This window comes from Astatotilapia calliptera, chromosome 17 (genome assembly GCF_964374335.1).
Source record: "Astatotilapia calliptera chromosome 17, fAstCal68.1, whole genome shotgun sequence".
Lineage (NCBI taxonomy): Eukaryota > Metazoa > Chordata > Actinopteri > Cichliformes > Cichlidae > Astatotilapia > Astatotilapia calliptera.
In genome coordinates, this window is record NC_137438.1 from 21,733,561 (window position 1) to 21,757,822 (window position 24,262).

General features: G+C 42.0%; 1 protein-coding gene across 5 annotated transcripts in view; it reads right to left on the bottom strand.

The window, feature by feature from the left end:
* Window positions 1–24,262, bottom strand: part of usp6nl (USP6 N-terminal like) — a 106,284-nt gene that overhangs the window by 53,278 nt on the left and 28,744 nt on the right. The window contains exon 1 of one of the 5 annotated variants that reach the window (XM_026148325.2): window positions 20,767–20,809. The exons of 3 other annotated variants lie outside the window; for them this stretch is intronic. In XM_026148325.2, the coding sequence (XP_026004110.1) occupies window positions 20,767–20,794 (28 nt within the window). In that variant the 5' untranslated portion in view covers window positions 20,795–20,809. Of the gene's footprint in view, window positions 1–11,875; window positions 12,959–20,766; window positions 20,810–24,262 lie in introns of those variants that run through there. One more of the 5 variants, XM_026148321.2, reaches the window with a different exon arrangement.

The window sequence follows — 24,262 nt, forward strand, 5'->3', positions numbered from 1 at the left end:
TAAAAGACAATTTATAACAGGTCAGACCTCACACCACACAATAACCCGTGAAGCAGACAATGTGTGCTAAACAGACTGGTTCTTATATAGCACACCGTACTCAGACTACAAGCCTCATTCTCACACACATTTATAGAAACTCTTTCTTCTAGGGCTTTCCATCTAACAGTCACACACATTCACACTCCGGAGAACGCATCAGGAGCAGCTTGCAGTTCAGGAGCTTGCCTAAGGATATTTTAGCAAGCAGACTGGATGACAACCTGCTCTTCCTCCTGAGCCACAGCTACTGATAACCGCAGGTTTATAACATTGCACTAAAGGCATGCTGGGTAATGCTGGCTAAGCAGACTGGTGCTCTGTGCTGCACTCAAGAACAGAAAAGATAGATTTAGGATCTAGAAAGGAGAGCAGTTTTTCAGTTTGGCTTCATTTGCTGGACTTTCACTGTGATCAGCCACTGATACGATAAGACAACGAGCTATGCAGAGCTAACGGGTGCTTTTACATGAGGGCAGACTCATTTGTACCACAAATACAAAGTAAGTCTGAATGCAGTGAAGTGCCAGGTGTTGACTTTATTTGAGAACAGCTGCAGTAACCTACAAGCGGAACAAGCAGCCTCCTGCAGGGCAGCCTGAGAGTCGATTATTTACTCATTTTATTCATGATTTCTTTCCTTTTTTTAAAAAAAAATTATGATATTTAAAACTTTTAATAATCTACATACAATTACATCAATATATCATTTAACCCATATCAAAGCCCATTTGTAAAGCAATAATCCCACTGACCCTGAAGAACTAAATGCTAACTAATACCATCTTAGTTTATGAATACCGAGCTCAAAGGCTTCTTTTTTTTAAATTTGCATGCAGCAGTGGCAGATTTGCAGACTTGCAAGTTACCACAAGGTGAATTAGGCGTCTATCAGCCAACAGGAGCCTGTAAAAGAACCGCACGCCATCGTTTTTGTTCAAAGAGACTAAATGCGGTGCAGATCAGAGGCAGCGAGAGCTAAATACAGGCCTGTCAAACTACCTCAGGAGAGTAACAATCAGACGGCTGTTTTCCCTCCTTTTTTTTTTTTAAAACATGAACTCATTTCCGATCACTTTTTTTTTTTAATGCAAAATACTTTAAAGCTGCATTTCTCACATAATAGGAACAAAATAAATGCACTCAGATGAGCAGGAAGATGAATGAAGCTCCAACAGTAGTTCAGGGAAAGTGACTCAAATCACTGTTCCTCAAAGGCTACCAGCACAACTTCCTCACTCGTTACAGAGCATTTCCTTATTTCTCTGGCATGCAAAGAGACTACACACAAATACACACATACTCAATTCTTTTTACTGCCTTTACACAACTATTAAGGTTGGATTGACTTCGGTGCTGCGTTACGCTGGAGTATTATTACCCATTCAGCTGGACAAACTGAACCCCAGTGGATTTAAATTGTGCATAAACAGGAGACTGCGGCTAATTTACAGGATACATCCCACCAAGCTGACTTAATTATCTGTCATCCTCTAACAGTCAGCATGTGGAGATGACAAACGATAGAAAAGATGCTTCTGTGGTTTGGAGTATTCACACTGCCTTCAATTATAAGCACAGCTCTGGGCTTCAAAGCAGTGTGGCTTCCTGATCCCAAGGAGGACAGAGGAAATGAAAGCTGACCACATTTTATGTATTTATTTTTTTTAAGCATACTTTAGAGCAAAAGAGCAACCGTTTCTGTGTAGAGAAGCATGACTGTAAGCAGTATTGAAACTTGATGAAGCCAGATTGCTAAAGTCTGTTAGCATGAACGGAAACGGATCCAGCACCGTGACCGAGGACAAGTCGGGTGGGAACATTAGGACCAAGAGGTCGGACCTGTTGACAGAAATGATGCAGAAAGCCAGACAGGTTTAAAGGATCCAAGATTTAGTTATAAAATGGGTATAAGAGGTACCATCAAAAAGTTTAGAGACTGCACCTATTAAAAAAAAATAATAATAATAATAAAATAAAATAAAATGAAATTAATATCGAAACTACACAGCCATTCCCTTCAGGGTTGGATGCAGGTTATGCAGCAATACACCACTACCAGAGCTCCTGATGTCTTACCCTCGATCTGAATGTGACTGTGTGCATGTGAGCATTTGGGACGAATGCTTGATGACCTCCACTGCGTTGCATGGAGCCAAATCTGGTGAGCAGGGTAGGTGGCAAGTAAATTTTTGCAGACAAAAAAGGCTTCCAGCACAGTCCAGGTCGTTTGGTCCAAATGTTCTTCCCCAGATGCCTTTGGAATTTGGAAGCAAAGGGGTAATGTGGGCTAACAAATACATGATTCATCAACTTGGGAATATTCTGAATGGTCTTTAAATTGAAGCACGAGTCGTAGCTCTTATCCACAGTGATGCAACTCAGGATTAAGGTTGGTCTGCACAAGTTTAAAGTTCAGGGAAAAATTACTAACGTGCACAGGTAAGAAATTCAAACGGGTCTTTCAGTGAGTGATCCAAATACAGCTGGAGGTAAGACTACCCTGAAGAGGACAGCAATCAAGTTCAAGTTGGGCATGAAGTGAAACTGGACGTGACAAATGAGGGAGAGGGCAGATCTGGCTGAGAAACAGAGGAACACTGGACGCTTACAGGCTGGAGACCCGTTATTAACACTGTAATAACGAGTAATTGTTACAAGAGTAACAATCTGATGAGATACTAAATTTTCACTCACTGAAACCGAAACACAACCTTATTGGGAGGGGCTGAGTCCCAACAAAAGTCATATTGTTTGCAATTCCATTATGATGCTCTAAATGTTTCAGTTTAGTGTGATAAAATAGCCAAGCGGACGTCTAGCTATAAATACAGAGCCCTGTCTCAGGTCATGAAAGGCCACGTCCTAAACTTCAGTAACCAAATGGATTATTAAATTAAATTATACAAAATCAGCCATTGAAGAGTTTTCATAAAGAGTTGGACATTTTAACACGGGAGACTATGAAGATTGAATCACTTTTAGAGCCAGCCTCTACTGGCCGTTAGAGGAACTGCAGTTTATAGTACTTCCACACTGGCTCCATTATTCAGTCCCAGATGTTGCTACCTGCTTGTGTTCAAATGAGTGAATGAGTGAGTTCAAATGCACTGAAAATCATGAATTCTTCCCGATGTGACATCTGAGAGTGGATCGTTTGTTTGGTCTTCTCATTCAGCCCATAAACTGAAGGAAGCTGAAGTCAGAGCAATGAAGCCATGTGCCATTTTCCTACATACGTCAACCAAACTTCTTTGTGTAGCTACAGAAGATTCTGGCAATTATCAAGCACCAGCTTCGCTATTCTCATCTGCAAGCTACATTGGTTTTTGCAAAAAGCTCCTGTTATAATCTGGTATAGTTATACAGCACTATATAATGTATACTCAGTCAAACACCTCCCTCGTAATAGCCCAGCCTCAGTAATATCTGAAGGCCTGTTGCATCACTTGATACATAATTTAATAAGAGAAGGTGTGAAGCACCAAAAGCAGCGATCAATACAGCCGACTGAATCTGACACAAGCCGTGAAAAATACAACAAGCCTCAACGTTTAAATGACTCCACTGTCTGAGGCTAAACTCTGCACTGTTCTGCCAAGAGAGTCGACAGCGGCGCTATGAAGTCAATGGCGTGTCCAGCGGGGTGGCCTGGGGGGGCACAGGCCACCCCCCCAACCAGACTGGCCACCCCAGGTGCCACCCCAAAGGCAAAACAATAAAATTCAATCAAATATCAAATGTCCGATTATGTTTTCACGGTGACGCTCAGATATCCGAGTGTAAGTGAATGCAGCATCGGCTTCTGCGCTATGTGCATCACGTTAGCAAAGGTAGGAGAGCCAAGCACGAAAGACGTCACTGCAGGAAACAATTTTTCGGTGAAAGAAAATGAGGACAGAATAAATGTCCCGGTAAGTAATATTAAGTTTGTTGAGTTTAGTAAACTTCGGCGAAATTAGAATACCAAGGAAAAAATAACACTTAAAGAATTATTGCAGCCGTGGAATATTTCAGACAGTATGCTACAGAGGGGAGCTAACATAAGAGTTATGAGTTATAAGATGTAATCTAAGTCGTAACATTGCTGTATGGAGCTGCAGATTTGGTTGCAGGTTAACATAGCTGGACTGGCCATCGGGCTTATTTGACTTATTTTTTATTTTTTTTGTAACGGCATGAACAATGAGAGGTGGTGGATTGGCCAGATGCAGGTCGATGTGTAGAAATAACTCCGTTGTTTGGTGGTGGCTATGGCGGGGCTTCCACAGAGGCAGCAGGTGGATGAGGGAAGGGGAGGCAGGAGGAGAGCCCCGAGGCAGCCGCCAGTCCGAGTGTCAGGTGAACTGAACTTCAGGTAAGAAGTTATGACCTGCAGTCTATCTGGGTCAGATATGAACTAAGTTTAGGTGGAGTTTATTTTCGTTGTGCTGACTTTTTACTGTCAGTTGCAATAACTCATACTGCGTTCTAGCCAGCTTGGAGTTTTTATACAGCTGTTCGGTTGCTATGATGTTACTGATAGTGAACTTTATTTTATTCATAAGGTTAGTTAGTAGAGTTGCCAACGGCTCCTTAAAAAAATGGAATGGTCCCTCAATCAGAGAAAATATTACACGTTTCGTATTGAGCTGAGAAGAGACGCAGTTTGTCCCGAACTTCAGCTAGAATGGAAAAAGACACAAAGCTGGATTTATTCTGTCTTTACGCTGCACAGCTGCCTCTTCTCTCATCCTCCCTCTCCTGTTGCTACTTCAATCATGAAACTGATCGATGATCAGCTGATCGGCTTTTCTCTCTTGTTTGTTTATCGCCCACTTTGCGCCAGAAAGACGAAACCAGCAGATGTCGCGCTAAACAACAGCAGCACGTTTAAGCTTGATCGGCTGTTGTTAGAATTTATTTAATATTAATTTCTAGTATCAGCTGATGTTTGCTGGAGCCACAGCTGTAAAGCTGCTGGTCATGATGTCGGTTTGGATATCTGGTGAGAGGGAAACATGAAGACCACCCACCAGGATCCTTTTTTATGTAGCTGACAGCTGGTAACTGTGCAGGGGCGGGTCTAGCAAAGTTTTGCCAGGGGGCCAGGTAGGGCATTAACAGGGAAAGGGGGCACAAAGAAATACTTTTCTTTCCTATTCTCATTTAAAATATCTAGCTTTTATTAAATAATTATCTAAATCTTACAACCAAAGTTTTTATCTGACGTAAAATGTATAGAAATCATACATATACCAAAAAGACTGTACATCACTGTCACAACAAGGTTTGTTTTCATTCAAAGGCTTTATGGCTTTAATACCTGGTGGGTCGGTCTGTAGTCAAAATGCCCGATTTTCTGTCCCAGTCCAGCCCTGCAGGTTATACTGGCAGTGTCACCATGCCAGCTGAATGTATTTCATCATCAGCCAGTGTTGTTCTTTATCAATATTACCAAAGTTTACCATAAGGCAGCATAGAAAGTATTTACTTGCTTTCAGGTTTTATTCAAATATTAGTCTTTTCAGTTGTTTCTCCACTTTTTTCCTGTTTCAAAATCAAACACCAGTTTGTGAGAAGATTATCTTCTTTTTTTAACAGGCAGAGAAAGTTTTGCATTGGAATGGCTAATTTGTCAATTGTTTGCTACAAATGTTCGTATTTTAATATTCAAAAATGTTTTTGCCCAAAACATATGTGCAGTATATGTCAGTAAAAATACTATGCAAATATTGCTGTCCTTGAATGCTGAGTAAACACTGACAAAGCACTGATTGTATCTCTTGTACTTTATCAACGCAGTATCTAAAAACTTTGCACCGTAGTGGTTAAAATCTCATTCTAATAAGAGTTAAAAGTGCATTCGGTTATTAGGTTTATAGGATTATTGAATTATGGTTAAGGGTTGGTAGAATTTTTTTTAAAAACATTATCTGCCAATTAAATCTGCCACCCTTCTCCAAATCTGTGCCCCTACCTGGCCCCCCCAACAAAAATTTTCTAGATACGCCACTGTATGAAGTGTGCTGCAGATCTGCCCTTTTTGACGACAGGCAGGCAATTAGTCCTTCTGCTGCAATGTGGTTGTCAGCGGTCAGCTTTAGCCCAACACCCGCTGGGTCTGGACTATCTGCCAGTCCCTCCTTAGCTTAACAGCGTGTAGTAGTTTTCTTAAAGCTCCAGGCCAGAATAAATATAAAACACACACATAGCCATGCAAACACGCACAAAATGCCTACAGATGGTGTTCCTGGTATGCAAAACACCAAGAAGTGTTCTTGTCTGATGCTCCTGGTGCAGAATTTGAATATGTGAATGAACCAGGTTTTCTTTTTTTTTTTTCCTCGACTGAAAGAAAGAGAGAGTGAGAGGAAGAGTATGAAGGTTGCTGAATAATGCAGTGAGCTACTGATGGTGTTGACCAGGAGCAGGCTGCAGTCTTGCTTTAGATTTGCTGTAAATCCCCCCTCCCTCTTCTCAATAACAGCAGTAGATAAACGCTGCTGCAGAGGGAAGATCTGTGTGGACAAGGCACTTTTGTGCTCTTTTGTGGAATAAGTGGAGGGGATAATTCATGGACAGTGGAAAGCTAACACATTTCTCCAAGGTTTTAGTGAGAGCTGGACAGTTCCGCCTCTCTGGACGCATTTGGCCAAATGGGACTGACACACAGACCTTGTTTGTCCTGTATGAATGAACTGCAAATAACGGAAACTCATGGGTAAATTCCTACCTGATAATGAGATCCCCAAGTAATTTTACTCTAGTGTGGACTGAATGAGAGCCCAGGTTGAGGCCTTGGACCTCCCGCAGGCTGTTGCAGACCTAAATCAATATAAACGGATTTCCTTCCCAGAAAAGTTTAACAAAGTTTTCCAAGAATTTTCTGTCCTATGACTTAAGACCCTTGTCAAGTTCAAGTTTTTCGGCAACTTTTCTTCTGGCACCTGCTCCATTATATTTCCTACTATTGATTGAGTTCAGGATGAAATATAGTACAGAGGGCTGCGGCCCAGACTTTTGGGAGTGGCTCTTCTAAATAATGGAACCAACAACCTTCAGTTTAGAGCATGACCTAATATATGCAATAGGGACCATTATTTAGAGAAGGGAAGTCAGGTTTATACACTAGTGATTAAGACCATAATCTCATTTGAAAAGTGTTTACTGAGGTCAGAGATGAAGAGAGAAGCAGGACCAGTTGCCCATAGATTTCTATAGCTGTTTTGTAACTTGATTTTTTAGAGAAGTCACCCCCTGCTGACCATTAGAAAGAATAAATGGAACTTTCACGCTGGCTTTGATTATAAGACGGAGATATTCTGTTTATCTTGTATATAAAGCAAACAAGTAGTTAAAACATGGACCCACCAACAAGATCAATCAACCAATAAATTAACCTGAACCCACTCAATCTGAGCCACAGGAGGCCCTCCCCTCCCACTGCCTTACACCTTCTCAGGTCAGCTGCTTCAGTCTGGGCTCTACTTTTCTCTCAGTGTTGATTTCCAATTTCAGGAGAGGCTTCAGGTATGCTGGGGTCAGGCCTTCTAATAATCTAATCATGTACTGCAACTCCTGTCTTATTTACTAGACATCTTCGAGTCACCAGATCGTAGACTCAGCTACAGTCGGCCTCCTTCAAGTTACATTTTGCAAACTTACACTGCCATCAGATCCCCTTCTGACCTCTGATCCCTGCACTCCATCTCATTCATCCAGAGGTTTCTTCCCTTCTTCTAGAGGCATCTGGTTAACTTATTCTACAGGTAATAAGAGCAGCTATTTAAATAATTTGTGGAATATGGTAAATGGTCTGTATTTGTATAGCGCTTTACTTGGTCCTAAGGACCTCAAAGCGCTTTACACTATACACAATCATCCACCCATTCACGCACACATTCACACACTGGTGATGGCAGCTACATTGTAGCCACAGCCGCCCTGGGGCACACTGACAGAGGCGAGGCTGCCGGACACTGGCGCCACCGGGCCCTCTGACCACCACCAGTAGGCAACAGGTGAAGTGTCTTGCCCAAGGACACAACGACCGAGACTGTCGGAGCCGGGCTCGAACCGGCAACCTTCCGGTTACAAGACGAACGCCCAACTCTTGAGCCACGATCGCCCAATGTGTGTGGATGTGCTGTTATACTTGGTCTTGTGCTATGAAGCAAATGAAAAACTGGTAAAGAAATTAGCTGCTGATTAACCACTAAACACGGTGCTTGCAGCCCTAACAGCTCACTTTAAGTTGTCTCCAAGGAAAAGTGTTCAAAACTGCAGGTTTACGAGTGCTCTTTCTCCTAAAACTAAGACATTACTTTATTAAAATGAACATGACATGTATTGTTTTTTGATGTGGCAGGAACCACTGAGCATGCTCAGAAATGTGGCAGACACACACACACACACACACACACACACACACACACACACACACACACACACACACACACAATCTGATGCTTTCTCACAAGTACATGTGGTTTTGATCCTGCAAAGCTGACAGGGAGCTGGGCAAATTATCAGATATTCTGTTATCTCACACTCATGCCATCGCGCTATCCAGCCGAGGAGCTCAACAACATCTGCTGGCACCTCGCACCTTATCCCCACTCACCACTCCTCCCAGTCTGCACAGAACTGCAGCGAGTGTGTGAATTTGTGTGTCCTGTATCTGCTGGAGGCCGTCGTGCTAAATCTGCCTGCACTGATTCAGGCTGCGAGAGGAGCCAAGGTGAATTCGTCTGCAGGGCCGATAGACCGAGATAAAGACGACAGCCAAATGGAAAGTGTGGATTGTTAATGGGCAGTCATTAAAAAATATTATCATTCTTTAAAAGAAGAAGACAAAAAAAGTTATCTTCATGGTTGTCGATGTTGGACTGGATTTTGAATTGACAAATGCAGCTCAATTAGAGAAAGTAGAGAAAGGCGATGGGGTGCAGTGCTTTTTCTCACACTTTAGCCACCTTTGAAGCCACCCCCACCACTCTCCACCCCAAACACAGTACTGTAATAAAATATTTATTTTTTATTCAATTTTTTTCCCCCCAACTTCTTCTCTTTTCCTCAAGCAGAGCAGAAGCTCTCGTTTATAAAATGGTCTGGAAGTCATCGACGTTTCTGTATCAGGCTCATTGCTGAGCATAGTCACCCCCCAAAGGCTCATTCTGAACCAGAAGACACTCTCAGATGTGATAATGACATTTAGGTAGATTCAATACAAACAATAACACAAAACGATGTGATAAGTCTGTAACCCCGTTTATGCCACCTCTGTTACAGCAATTCATTCTTTGAGAAATCCCTATTGCTCCAATGCTGGACACGTACCTCTCAAAAAAGAAAAAGAGTGTCCACAGAAGTATTTCAGTCATTAAAAACAGCTCAAAGTTCCCTTAATGAGCTGGACTTCACATATATGTTGTGGAAAAGCTGTCCCTTCACAGTGATTAAGGAATAACAGCACAAAAGTACAGACAGTTATGTGTATTTCCAGACAATGAGACCTTCAGAATATAATATTATAAAATACCTATTCATAAATTAACTAATACCATCTGATTGGATATTATCTCTTTAACCCGCCAACTTCCCAGTGCATTGTCTGCATTAACGAAAAGAAAATGGAAGAAACGTAACAACCAGGAGTTAAACTAGTAAATGACCTTGTCCAGTGACCAAAAATAAAGCACCTGCGTGCTGGAGAATGTAACATCTGCCTCCATCAATCTTTTCTGACCAATGATTTGGGACCCAAGTCCTAAAATATTGCCCCCCCAATGCAGCCCATGCTGCAGCGCTTCCTTGTGTGCTTTAATTGGCCCTACACAAGTGTCCTAGTGGGGCCAGTTGATAAATTGAAGCTGTTATGAATGCCAGCTGGCAGGAGACAAAGCATTTCCTACCTGAATTCAAGCCTTTTAAATCAAATATATCCTGGCTGCTAGAGCAGGTACATCCAGTGGTTAACAGTGGCTTCAAGCACATAAAGGTTTCTACATTTACACAAGTGGAATAACAACATGAGGCAAATCAGAAAGAGTCATGTGAAAGCTGATATCAAGTACATGAACATAGAATTTAGCAGGTGCAAAAAATAAATAAATAACAGTATTTCTAAAAAAAAAAAAAAAGATTACATTTTGAAGAAACCTGCAACAAGTGTCGATTAAACTGCCCATTAACTTCTCATTAAATTTATGCAAATTTCCCCACAGTAACAAACAGAAGCTTATTTTTTATTCGAGAAGCACTGAAGCGACAAGCTGTGCCTTTCCTCCTCCTGCAGGGGCAAAGAGCTCGGGCAAACCTGTGGCTACGGCACAGGGTGGCATCCAACCAGGAGACAGGACCGGGTCAGTGGTCAGATAGTGTTCCATTACTCAGAGCACCATGCTTCATTATTCAGTGCACACCAGAGAAATGAAGCCGTCACACACACACACACACACACACACACACACACACACACACACACACACACACACACACACGTCCCACAGCAACAGAGCTATTACAGAAGCTGCTCGAGGGGCATGTCCGTCCCATTCAGACTAATGACACATGGCACACCAAAAAGTTTAAACTCATCCACAATGACATTCAGTACAAACTAATTAACTTTATTATTAAACTGGACCGTTTTTGTGCCAAGGAGGCCACATCAAATCAACTATCAGAAGTGTTGCTTGTGACATTGACTTTTAGGGACAAAGGGGGCATTAAAGATCCATTAATGTGGTTCTAATAGTGCTGTATGTGCCCCGTCTCTAACCACATAATTTGGTCTTCTAAGAGTCAGAAAAGGAGATTAACCAGGCTGTGCTAATCGATAGCTATGTCCATCTTTCATACTTTGAATCTCTCCATCTAAGAGAACTGCCTTGTGTTTGGTCTAAACACAACAGGCCCAAGTCTGCTGACTTAACCTTGGCTGCTACTTTTGAGGGGTTTCGCGTGCAGGCAGCAGATATCTGAGCCAAGCTTTCCTTTTCACTGTAGCCGAATGCAGGTAAATGAAAAATGAACGTAAAGCTAAATCGAAACAGCCCATGATTAGCTAATGCATTACAGAAAATGACATCCCTTATATGCTTACCACACACAGCGTACCAAAGTGTGCTCAAAACCCAAGTGGTCAATAAAAGCCAGACTACAAGTGAATGACAGGCTTTCTGTTTCCCCCCGGCTGCAGCTTCTACGTATTCATATGCAGATATCTATATATCTATCTATCTATTTGCAGGCATCAGTCTCGCACATCTTAGGGCTTCACTTTTCTTCAAGCAATGTGATTTTTTTTTTTAAACTGGACCTCAGCACCTGCTGGGAGCATTTTTATGCATCTTATTCACCAACTTCAAATCTATAAATTTTCTTGAGAAGAGGCTGCAAGTGACACAGAGTCGGATGGCACTTTCTAGGCAGCAGTTTGCAAATTAATACATGACTAATTATGCAGATCAGAGTAACAAATATTTCTGAAATTGCACCAAGAAAAGGCGGTGACCTTAAACTATTGTGAAACACCAACACTCCACTGAAACCTACAGTAATGAAGTTGTCTGATGAGGATTAACAGCTCCTCACAGTGAGGCACATCATAACTGAGAGTAAAACAGTAGACCTTTCACCTGCTTCAGGGACGAGATTTACTCAAAACCTGCATGCACTTCATATCAATCTCCATACATTCAACAAGGCTCTCCTCGTTCCTTTCTCCCAAAATAATGTTTGGTCAGGTAGATTTGATCTTGTCTTCATTGCACTGATTCAAATCTTTGTCCTCTGACACAATTAGTGGCTGCAATAGAAGCTTAATGGGTCATAAAATGCGCACACACACCTCCGAATCTGGCCGCTGCCCTGCGTCTGGACGGCGACACCAGCTCCTTGACGATCTGTAGGACCTGCATGTTCACGGGGAGGTGGCGGTGGAGGCAGGCGGAGTCGCCACGGGGCAGTGGCAGCCCTTTCTTGCCTTCTCACCCCGAAAAACCTCATCCCTCCTCGACCCCTCCTCGGAATTCATCTCCTAATCCACATCTTGACTCCTGAAGATCTTGGTTTCAGCATCCCATTCGCACCTCAGGATGCCAGGACGAGAGCTGCCGGCTCAGTCTTCTTCCTTCTCCAGATGTCAAGACATGCTTACAAACTCTCCAGCGCTCAAGTATCCTCCGCTTTCACAGTATTTTTCTATAAAACAGCTGACGGCACAGATGTGCAGCAGCAGTAAACACTAAATCTCAAGCTTCACCTGCGTTGGATGCTGCCTCAGCTCCATGTGAAGCAGCCCGTAAATCTCGACTCAACTCCTGGCGGCCGCTGAAAGTAGCAGTGGATGTTCGAGGCAGCTCAGACTCTGCGAACTGAATGTGTTCGTCTCGCGTGTGATGTGCTCAGCTTGGAGCGCTCTCACACACTTCTCACTTCGCAGGTTGGCAGCAAACAAAAAAAATGAAAATGAAAAAGAAAAGCACAACACAGTAGTCGTCTTTTCTTTTCCCCCCTTTCATCCGTTTTATCTCCGGTGGCTCTGGCAGAAAAACCACCCGGCCGCTGCGGATCAATAGATGCACAGTTGACCGGCAGTGATGCCTCTTAACTGCCCAACTCTCTCATCTCATTTTCAGACTCTTTTTTCCCCCCCTCTCATCCATCTCTTTCCTCTCCCAGCGCCCCTCTCTCCTCTCTCCAAGGCTGGCTGCGTCTCGTGCCGTCCTCTCCTCACATCCTTTAAATTCAAATTAATGGGCGCTTCCACTCACTCACCCGCAGCATCTCCTTCCCTCCCTTCCTCTCCACCACTCCGCCCTTCTCTGTTTTTTCTCTCCTCTTCTCATTGTGCCGCTTTCTTCCACCCCCTCCCTAGTTTTCTCTTCGTGTACATTTGCCGTGAAGCATGAGCAGAATGCAGAGGGATAGGAGATGCTTGGTCTTGTGTTTGTGAGGTGATGATTTGTACAGAGCAGCATCAGTGGAGCTGACATCCAGAGGTAAGAAGAACACTTTAATTGCTTTTTGCAAACTTCCAATCCAGGTGGTAAAAAGAGCTGTTCTGTAAGCTGTTCATGCTGCCAAAAGTGCTTATCAGGAAACATTTATCTACCTCTGTAAAGAGTCCTAAAAGGCTGCCGTTTGCATCGTATTATTTCTTCTGGACATCTCTCCATTCTCTGCAACAAATTCTCATCCCAGGTCGTCAAATACTGTCAATACGGGCACGGCGTCCTTTGGTTCTCTGTGCCTTGATGAGCTGCCTGCTTCGATACTGGACTCCAAGAGACAATGATCCTCTTTTAAAGAGCAGCAAAGCATGATTGTGAAAGTTTGAGGCATGGAGGTGAAATAATTCAAAAGTTTGTGACCCAGGATAGAAGCACATCTAGAAGCAGTTACTGCCAATCAGCAGCCAGGTGGCTGTAGCTCAGTAGGATGAACAGGCTTTCTACTAAAGCAAAAGATCAGTGATTAGATGCTCAGAAAAGGTCTTTACACACCAGATGTTCAAGATTCGTGCAAATATTTTGTGCATTAAAAATATCTTTTGGGCTCACCTACTCTGGTTGCAGCTGTTCGCAGCAACCATAAAGGACGCATTTCCAGCATGCCTTTTTTCAGATCCATGTCGATTTTTAGAATAAACACATCTGCCCAATTGGATCACTGCATTCTGCAGCAAGCTCGCTCACAGCTCATAACGTGCCTGCATATTGAACATACGACGATGTGGAAATAGTAAAATAATCCTATCGTACCTCAGATACACAGCTAAGAACTGCTCTGGGTCACTTGGCTCACATAAATAATTTCTGTGCCTCAGATGTGGTCCCAGTTCCTCCAACAAGAGCTCAAACTGGCCCACCAACATTCTGAAATACGTATGAAAGTCGCCGTGATAACAAGTCACTGGCACAACACGGGTATTGACAAATAAACTACAGCTAGAGCATCCAAAAAATTCAAAATTCCTTATGTTATGGAATTCTACAACAGCTTTTAATTCTTTGAAAGCCAAGTCTTACACTCGGAAACAATACCCAGAAGAGAAACTGGTCCAATTCCTGAGCTTTATGTTCAGTGTAACATCTGTAAAATGGACCAATGCTTTGCACACATCTTCTTGCCCAGCCTTGTTTTCCATTACAACACTGACATGTATTTCTTTATTTCCGTATGAGACGGGATGGACATATGCTTCCCTCGTCACAGATATATTTACCGATTTCAAGAAATCCAGACTTTCAGTGCTCCGTTATAGACGGGAATGTTTGATGAGATTATTTTTTTAAGTACCCCAGGGACTCCCATTCTTTTATGAGATTAGAGAGTTGATTAAATCCAGTAAGTCTTAGTACAGTACACATTTCATAATGATGTTTGGTAACTCTCCGCCTCGCTTGTTAGCTGTGTGTACATCTTTCTTTTTTTTCCCTGCTCTCTGCCTCTCTCTATTATTACATCTCTAATCAGTCCACATACCTCCGCTCTGTTCAGCTCTCTAACCACATCATCTTGATATAATAATTCCAGTTATGTATTTTGCATTACAAACTGGTGCTGTATGCCTCTAGCTGTAATTTATTTATCTCTAGCAGAGTTATGCCAGTGACAGTTGGTGACGCGAGGACAAAACACGTGCTCTTGTTAACATATGAATTTATAGGGATCTGATGAGAGCTTCACTGATTATCACTGGGAAGCTGTTAAAGTTGAAGTGGCTCTAATAGGCTTAATCATGCACGAATATGCAAAAATTTAGGAATACAGTAATTATTTAATGCTGGATTGATAGGTCAAAGTAATCAGTTTGCATGAAATCTGTTCATCACACTTATGTTGATCACATATTACGGAGACCTACGCTTCTGGTGATGCATGCATGAGTTTTTTTGTTTGTTGGTTTTTTAAATGCTACCGTCCACGGAACAACCAGAAATGAACTTGCTGTCTCAGGGACTGCAAAATGGTTGCGTTGAAGATGGAGACCAGGTTTGCATTGATTCATGGTCCGTTACCATATTTAAACTGACTTTGGTGCCTCATGGCAAAACAGCAATAAGACAGAGTCAGTCTGCGACCTCGTTGATCTAAAAGAACAAACATTTGCTGCTTGGTGGAAACTTAACTGCATACAGGAGCACAGCAACCTCGTTTTTATATATGAACATGAATTCCCTTAATCCAAAGAGATGCCTCAGCACAGACTCAGATTGATTACAGCAGGTTGGCAGTCTGTCTGCAATGTTTGTGAGAGTAACTGCAGTCAGTCTGAGTTAGACTGCAACTGTTTGGAGACAGGTTGCAGTGACCCAGAGGTTGATACCGTTGCATGCCCGTCTTCTGGGTGACCAGTTGGTTGCTGCAGCTACTTGCAGCCACTAGATGGGCAATGACTGATTTTATCTATTCACAAGGAGGTTGTCATTCTGTCTTTATCTAGATACCCATTGCAAACCACAGCATCACCAATCTGGAAGAGAATGAAAAAAATAAAAACACACAACTACTTTTCATCAGTAGCTCAAAACAAAACAAACACTACAGGGCTTTCCAAGCTTAAAACAATCAGACAGCAGTGTGAATATTTCCAAACATGCTCCACATGTTTGAATTTGCAGATGCCCTCCCTGACGTAACCCCAAAGGGAATCGGTGTCGCCTCGTCCTGGGGAGCTTCTCCTTGTTGTTAGGCGAACATGTAAACAACTACTATTTATTTGTAAAGAAACAGTTTTTAATTTAAAAAGTTGTTGTGGTTTATTTTTTTTAATTGGTAAAGTAACCAATGGATTGATCAGGTAATCAGAAAATGATCACTTGGTAATTAACTGATATTCACTAGCTTATAAATATTTTTTTATAACAAAATGATAATAACCCAGATGTGACCTTGAGCTCTTGCAGAGTGTTAAACTGTCAAAATACTGCAAATACTGTTGGATGACAGACATAATTCATAGTCCACAAGGACAGGGCAGCGCGCAGACGGGCGAAGCAGCAGCGACACAAGCACCAAGGTTCATCATTAATATAAATAGAGCCACAGGGAAAGACTTGAATGAAAGGCGCACTTTTTCTCCCTCACACACAGAAACACTTTCAATCCCTCTCCTCTAATGACACACATTCTCTGTCTTTCACTCCTCGTCATCACACACAAGCAGGGTTGTGCACTACAAGTGTGCACATGTGTCCTTGTGATGAAGTGTGTCTGTATTTGTTAGCGTGTCGGTCCACCGGCACTTTGTCAGAAAGTCCAATTACCGCATTGCTGGACTGAATCTGTGGCTGCTGTTGCTAAGCCTCAGACCCACTGTTGCTAGGCTGTGACCCCACTACATAAGGTGAAAGCGTGGCTTTTAGCAGCTACCGCTACGATCACCATTCAAGCGCCTTCAGTCTTTTGCTAACACCAGCTTCTACCAGATTAGCCTCACCGCTAACGGCGTGCATCAAAACCATCACAGCCTAAAGGTAGTACTGCTGTGGGTGGATGTGCTACAGCAGTAGAAGCACCTGTGGCATTTTCTTTTCTTTGTAACACCAATAAAGATGTGAGAATACAGAATCTTAAGGCGAGGGGAACAACAGTTAGTTTCCTTTTGTATTGCGTCAGCAGTTAATAGCCGGTCGTGTCTGAGCAGGTTCTTGTTGAATGCAGGTAAGCAGCGCGTGTGTCGAGCCAAAGAGCAGTATTTCTTCAAGTGTACCACAAACCAGCAAGTAAAGAAGCCGGGATCATAAACCTTATCTCTAAATCAAACTGTTCAGCACATTATGGCCGAAACTGGACGTTAAGCAGACAGATGTTGACATGGTTTCCTCATGCAACCCAAGTCCAGTCACAACATCTTTTATAATTCAATAAATACTGACGAGATTATTGTAATTAAAAAAAAGAAATGCACACCTTTGCTCTTTTTTAGTTGCCGAACATCTGATTAACAAATACTTAGGTTACTAAATGGATGACTACTCCACAAAAAGCAGTAATATAATGTTGCCCATCTCTAAAACATGAACTCATTGTGAAGAACACTACCCTAATAATTCTGCCCAATAAGATGATAAATCGATTTCAGAGCAAGGTTAGGTATTCAACGTTGGCACAACTGTCAGATTTTAATAGGTTTTTTTCCCCTTTAACCAAGATTCGATGTGGAGCAAGCAGCCGATGGTTGTTTAATATCAACATGTTGTCATCAGGCCCATCAGACCAGTGGACCATGAAACTAAATGATGTTTATTTTTATTTTTTTTAAATCCCCTGTTTTTTTTTATTGTGTTTTTGGATGATCATCTCTTTGGGCATGTCCTGACAACTTCCAGGGTGGATCCTATTTTTTAAAACGCTGCCAGGAATTCCTGTTCTGCGTACCTGCTGACGACACTGGAAGCTCAGAAAAATTTGCCATTGCCATCCAAAGGCTAAGTCAGCCGACTAGCCGGTGGATTCCTATTGTGGATTCCCAGCTTGATTTATCAACTTAAAACCTTGTTGCTCTTTAACTACTTCCACACATTAAAAAACAAACAAACAATTGATGTGGTTTAGGCATGTGACTAGGATGCTTCCTGCTCTTTGCTTAGACTGCTCCAGTCTGGCCTGAAATATGAATGGATTCTTTTACATTATCTTTGTCATGTTTACAAATCTCAGTAATTATACTATTAAATATACTGATCAAATATATTTGCACTGCTGCATTATAAAAGCTTAATGAATATTTCATTTATAGCCTACATGCATATTTAATGAGCCATTTATATATTCAAATACAACACATCTTTAATTTATGGTGTATCTTTTGCGGCTCTATTTGAAACACTACAAAGTGTGAGACCTAAAAATGAAATGGGTTCAACTTACGGAGCAAGAACTACAGCTATGATAATGACTCAGTTTACTATTAATGACATTGCTTACATATTTTTCCATTGTCAGCTGTCACAATGAATTAAAGAGGTTTAACCTTATTCAAAAGTTAAGTCTTAGCATCATAAAGACACTATTTAAAAAGAACATTTTTTTCACATTACACATGGAGGGTATTATTCTTTGTACATGGGTGTGTGGTCCAATATATGGCTGGATTTACAATCAACTCCAACCTTATCCTCACCTTTCTTCAACTTTTACAAAAAAGAGCCTTCCCAACAATCAATATGTAATCTTCTGACATGTTTTACTGGCTTTACATTTCTGAATTTCAAAGGTTGATCATAAAAAGAGTCACACATGTGAGGCAAAGTCTAAAGTGTAAGGTGAGTAAGACAAACTGTGAGCAATGGGAGCGAGGTGCAGGGCGCCTGCAGAGATATGGATTGAGCTGCTATCACTGGAGCTGGATTGGGCAGGTTTGAAGGAGCAAGGTATCGATGGAGCCCTGACTCTCAGCACCCACAGATCCAGTCATAAATGGGCAACAGATCAATACAGGTCTTTCACGAGTTTGCCCACTTTGACTGAGAATGGAGAGATACTGTAAGTCCGCTCAAGCCTCGGATTCATCACCTCTTTAATCTACAGGCCAGATAAGAGCTCAGCTTGTCTGAGGCTTTCTTCACTCAAACTCGCAACAGGCATGCTGTCAGTGCTGGAATTGGGTCATCGATCTTGGATTTTGGAAAGCGGAGACAGAGATGACTGTGGAGAGCGGGAAAACAGGTCAGACTTGAAACAGGTTGGCATAGGTTAACACAAAAACACTGGAGGCATTTTTGCAGCAATGAACTGATGTTAAGTTCCTGTTTTCGGTTTGCACCGCTGCCAAGTACACACATATCATTTTTTTATTTCGGGAATTTCAGGTCAGCTACCGCTACATTTAGCTATTATAGAAAAAGCTTCTAGCTCTCCCTCTGCTTGCCCATCATTTTTAGTTATTCCTCTGTCTTCTTTACTGATAATGGCACTTTGAATATTTGTGGTTGTTTCACAACACTGGCAGCCATGCAAAGATCTCTTCATCGTAAAAGGAATTTCTTCTTCCCCAATATTGCCAAATGCTTCCTCACAGAGTTCTCTCACTAATATTTTAGGATTATTAGCTTATAAACTTAATTTAATTTCTCTGATTCGTACAGATTTCCAGTCTTCTCTTCAATGATAGATGTTACAACTCAGAAAATAAATCTTCACATCAGCGCTGGTACAGGATTAGAAACAGCTGAAGCAGGATTCAAAAAAGTTGCTGCGGTATTTCCAGAAAGTCTCATCTTTCCAAGCCATTGCAGCATCTCCGTCTATCTGAACAAAACCGCTTATATATAATTGAAATGGATGGAAAGACTGACACAGCCATAGAGTTGTGTCTTCAATACAGCTGTGCCAAATGGTGCATGACAAGCTGATACAACACTAAAGTTGTATCATTTTTAAGGCAGATATTAAAACAGCGAGTTAGTCTGTAAACTCTCTGATATGTTCCTGGTAAAATAATAATAAACTGATCAATTTAATTTTCACACAGTCATTAAAAATGCCTGTGTGAGAGCCTTGCATTTTTAAGGCCCAATGCTGACTGGATCATTTCTATAGGAAAACCATATAGTAGAGTGATAATGGTGATAATAGGTTAAGGAAGGAAGGAAGGAAGGAAGATGATGTAGGATGTAGTAAAACAATAGCCAGAGTCGTGGGAGATTACAGGGAATAACATATTAAGTTACATATTACCCAAAGGAGACAGAGAGAGGGACAGAAGCTTTAAAGTCCAGACGCCATATACTTAACACGACTCCCATCTTTGCTGCCTGTTACGAAAGAAAGAGAGAAAACTTTTTTGCTTCACAGCACTTCTTTGTCTCAATCTCAGCTTCCTCTGCAGAAAATGACAACAACAACTACACTGTTATCTCTCTGGCCTCACATCTGATCTTCTGTCTCGATTGTGGACTGCAAGAAAGTGGCATCTCCAATTTTAGACAGCACTCATCTCCATAATGGTCTCGATCCGCTCCGTCTTCCCTCTATAAAGGGGTTTGTTTCGGGTTGTCGGTGTGGCGGCAGCTGAGTGGCTGGCGTAGGGACCAGCATGCGAACAAATCAAACGGACACAACAGCACACAAGCACACAGACACACAAACACACACTTGCACGCCTCTGTTGTCCTAATGGCAGCATTCTGTTGGAGGGGTGATTGAATTAGGCTGGGTGCTGATTGCTCGCCCCATTGATTAATGTTGCCTCCTGCGCTTCAGTGCGTCACGGCGCTCCCGCTGCTGAATACCGATGAGACGCGGCAACAACTATAAGAACATGACCAACTCATCACACCGCGTGCTGTCTTGTAAATTAGCTCGTACTTTGGTAGAAACATGCTCGTAGAGTCGAAATAATTGCTGGAGATGGGGATGTTCCACTCATCAATTGTTTTGTTAGACATTTGTTGCCTGAAAGGTAACTGAAGAGTGCAGGAAATTAGGCTGAGTAGCAAGAGTGGATCAGAACAATAAAGATGAGGGCTGCATATCCACATAAAAGGTATAAAAGGTCTAAAAGGCCTTAAATCAATCCGTAGAGTGGAGGGGAACTCCACAGACAGGTTATAATTCTGTCAAACACTTTTATAGCCACCATTTTTCTTCCACTATTAAAACAAATTTGGAGATTAGGCCAGCTAAATAGTTTTTTGACAAGACTCTTCAGAGTACAGCATGAATGTATTCAATAAAGCAGGTAGGAACAGTGGCCACGGTTCTGCTATTACAAGGATTATTTCTACTTACACCTCCTACAGGTATGTAGCAGCATCATCCTACCGGAGACATGTTTCTGTCCACCCGACAGACACAGCACAGAGCTGGGGTATCACATAATATCTGAAAAAGTTTCAGGGTGTTTTCCACGCAGATGGCAGTAAAAACAATTAAAAAAAAACCATCTTCTGTAACCAGCGAACCAGTGAACTCAAAGCCCTCTGCACGTCACAACAGCCAGTTTTGAGTCAGCAGTTTGAAAGCTTCACAAGGGTTCAATGTCTGTGGACAGGGGTGAGGGTTGAAAGGGGCGGGGGAGGGATTTCCCCAAAATGCCCTCCTCTAGTTGACTCTCTCACTCCCTTTCCTCCCTCTCCTTCCTCTCGCAGCCTGGCGTTGTGCAGCGGCGAGCGAGGGAATGGGAACGGCCAGAAAAGAAAAACATGCTGGAACAACTTCGCCGCTCTGCCTCGCATTTCCTGTTTGCCCTCCCCATGTCATTTCCTGCTTCAAGTGCGTAGCCTTCGGACCAATCAGGCTTCGGCCAGAGTTCCGCTGTCCTTCATGGCTTGTTACATACCGTACTGTTAAATTTTCCAGCAGCACCTGCCCTGCGTTCCCCACATCACCGACTGCACCCTTAACTAATAGTTGGTAACAAACTGTTGTTATTATAACCTGAAGCACACCTGAGCCTAAAATTAGGCCTGTTTTTAAAGAAAGGATGTCTCTTTGTGGCCCAATAGTAACATTTATCCACACGCCCAAGATAATTGCTTCAATTATTATTGTTATTTAATGGTATAAAACCACAACCCTTTAAGGCAAAGTAATTTGATAGTAGTATGAAAATAAACGGTTTGAGCAGTGAGGACAGTCACACCAGAGAAACAAGGGGTTGGAGGGGTTGGAGACCACGATATGACTGAAATTATTGCAACTGTGTGCAATTAACTTGCAATATTATTACTCTTGGTTGTTTCCTTATGAGGATCAATACCAGATAGGAAACAGGTCTGCAACCATTTGCAATCAGTTGCAGACTGATCACTTCAGACCACCTTTGGTGTGTCAGCTTCAAGTCAGAAATTCAGAAATTCAGAAATTCCCCCACAAATTATTGCTACAGGATGTCAGTTTAACTTCAAAATGACTGATGTCCTCTGCAACCTTGCGTGGGAGTCGACATAGCGAGACGTATCACACTGTGTTGCAATGTGTTTGAAATCTGTCTGCATTTATAAATTAGACAGCAGTTATTTACAAACCTTCGCCAACCTGTCTGAGACTCACTACAATCACTCCCAGACAGGTGGGCGAAGGTTTGTAAATAACTGCAAAGAGGTTGATGGTGTTGCAAGCCAACCTGTGGTTACTATGAGGTCTGTGTGACTAGACTTACATCAATTTTCACCAACTGCTCACCAACTGGTTGCAGAACACACATTTCTTAGTGACTGGTGGTTGCAAAGAGCTGGCTGACTGCTCTTTAGTCTTTAATTGTTTGAGTTATTCACTTCAAAAACCAGGTTAATAATGATAAAATAATAATAGCAATAATAATAATAACAAAAACAGTGAAGGTGCACTACAACTAAATCACAATTTGGCTTTAAACATTATTAACCTTTATATTTCAGTTAAACCTTCCCACCACGCACAGAGAGCATCGTGTAATTATATAAGCATATAATTATATAATTAAACAAAGTGAATCATATGCTTAACAGCAGATCTGACTTGAGCATATTTCACTGTCACTTTGGCTGACTGCATGGTGTGTTTCCTCGCTTTGAGCCACAACGGTTTGGCATAATTTGCTGCATTTTTCTGTGTGGTTTGTTCAGGCTTTGCGCTGCCCCGTAAAACACCAACCGAGGTTTGTAAACAACAATCACATGAGTCATAAGTGGTGTTCTCTGGTGAATTTGCAGATTAATCAAGTTTCATCCTTTCAGTTCCAACAGAACTGGTTCAGTACATCTTATAACCTACAATTTATTACATTTTGAACTTCCATTGTCTGCTTTATAATGACACTGTTACTTCACCCAGCTCTTTTTCCTTTTGCTCCTCGTTCAGCTGCAAGTATAGAGGGTATCATATGCAGTACAGATTCTGAAACCTTGGAAGACATTTTTTGAAGTAAAATTAATTTGACTTGGGGCACCCAAGTAGTTTAAGGCTAGTCGTCTCTAGTTAAGAGCCTGCTCAGGGACATTTGTTGCTTTTAATTCCTCAAACTGCAATTTTCCTTGAACTTACTCATCTCCAAGTGTAACCGACTGCAATCCAACCTCAACATTTTTCTTATAATACCCATAAAAGCATGAAACATCCAGAAAATGTGTGTGAGGGAGGACAAGAAATCACATTTGCTCCATCTTGTTCAAAGTCAAGTTAAGGCAGTTTATTTGAATATCCAGAATCTGTCTTTGAGCGTTTCTTGTTGAAAAATCCTAGACCATTTATCACCCTACAGCATTGGTGCTGTGGGGATAAACATGGACATAAAGATGTGCAATACATGGGGGTAAACAGAATAACAGCAGTATTTCTCTACTACGCTACACTATGTTTGGGTTTAGACTGTAGAGCAAATAAACCGCAAGCACAGTAAGTGTACTTTGGTACACACAGTAAACTCAAAGATTCTTTCAAGCTTTGACTGGCAAGATAAAGCCGACAAAATTAAGAAGTTCATGTTCTAGAAGTTCAAGCAGGAAAACTCCAAATATTGTCTTAACCAAAGGCGAGTATATCAGAAAGCCGATAAATCAGTACAACTCTGATGTAAGTACACATTAAGGTCCAGACCTCCCTGAGAGCTAAACTCTCCCAGGGCAGCATGACCCAGCCTCCCATTGATCAGCTGTGACGTGTTTGCGAGCATTAGCGTGTTTGTGTGTTGTTTAAGCAGACAAAGCTACACACAGATCAACAAAGAGTCATTAAGGCAGGAGCAGAGGATGCTGGGTAAGGAAGATTGAGCTGATGTTTGATGTATGTACAGTCAGACATTTGCGGTGACCGCCTCAACCAGGTTGGGAGTCTACAAATTTTCCCCACAATGCTTCACGCTCACTCCCTTCTTCTCTTCTCTCACTCTCACACGAACACATTCATACATCACGCAGTCGATCAGGTGTATCCTACTTGACACTGGTCGATAGGCTGTGCGTCGTTTATCACGGGCTGACGGGTGGGGAGATGTTTGTCAGTGACTGTGGGATTCAGAAAGGAGTGCTGTGGCCTTTCCCGGGTTTACTGTAAGATAATTGCTCACTGTGACTGTGGGAGGCTGCAAATGTGGCTTCTTAAGAGCTGATAAGATATGTTACGAATTGTTAAGTCACCATGCTTGTGTGCTCATTTGTAATAGTTGTGCATTTGACTTAAAAAAAAAAAGAAAAAAAGAGAGAGATTGTGACCAGCGAGGAGCACATGACTAACTGAAATCCACAGCAAAGCTTACACTGCTTTACCTTCCTTTCCTTTTTTACTCAAATTAGCACAATTTACAAAA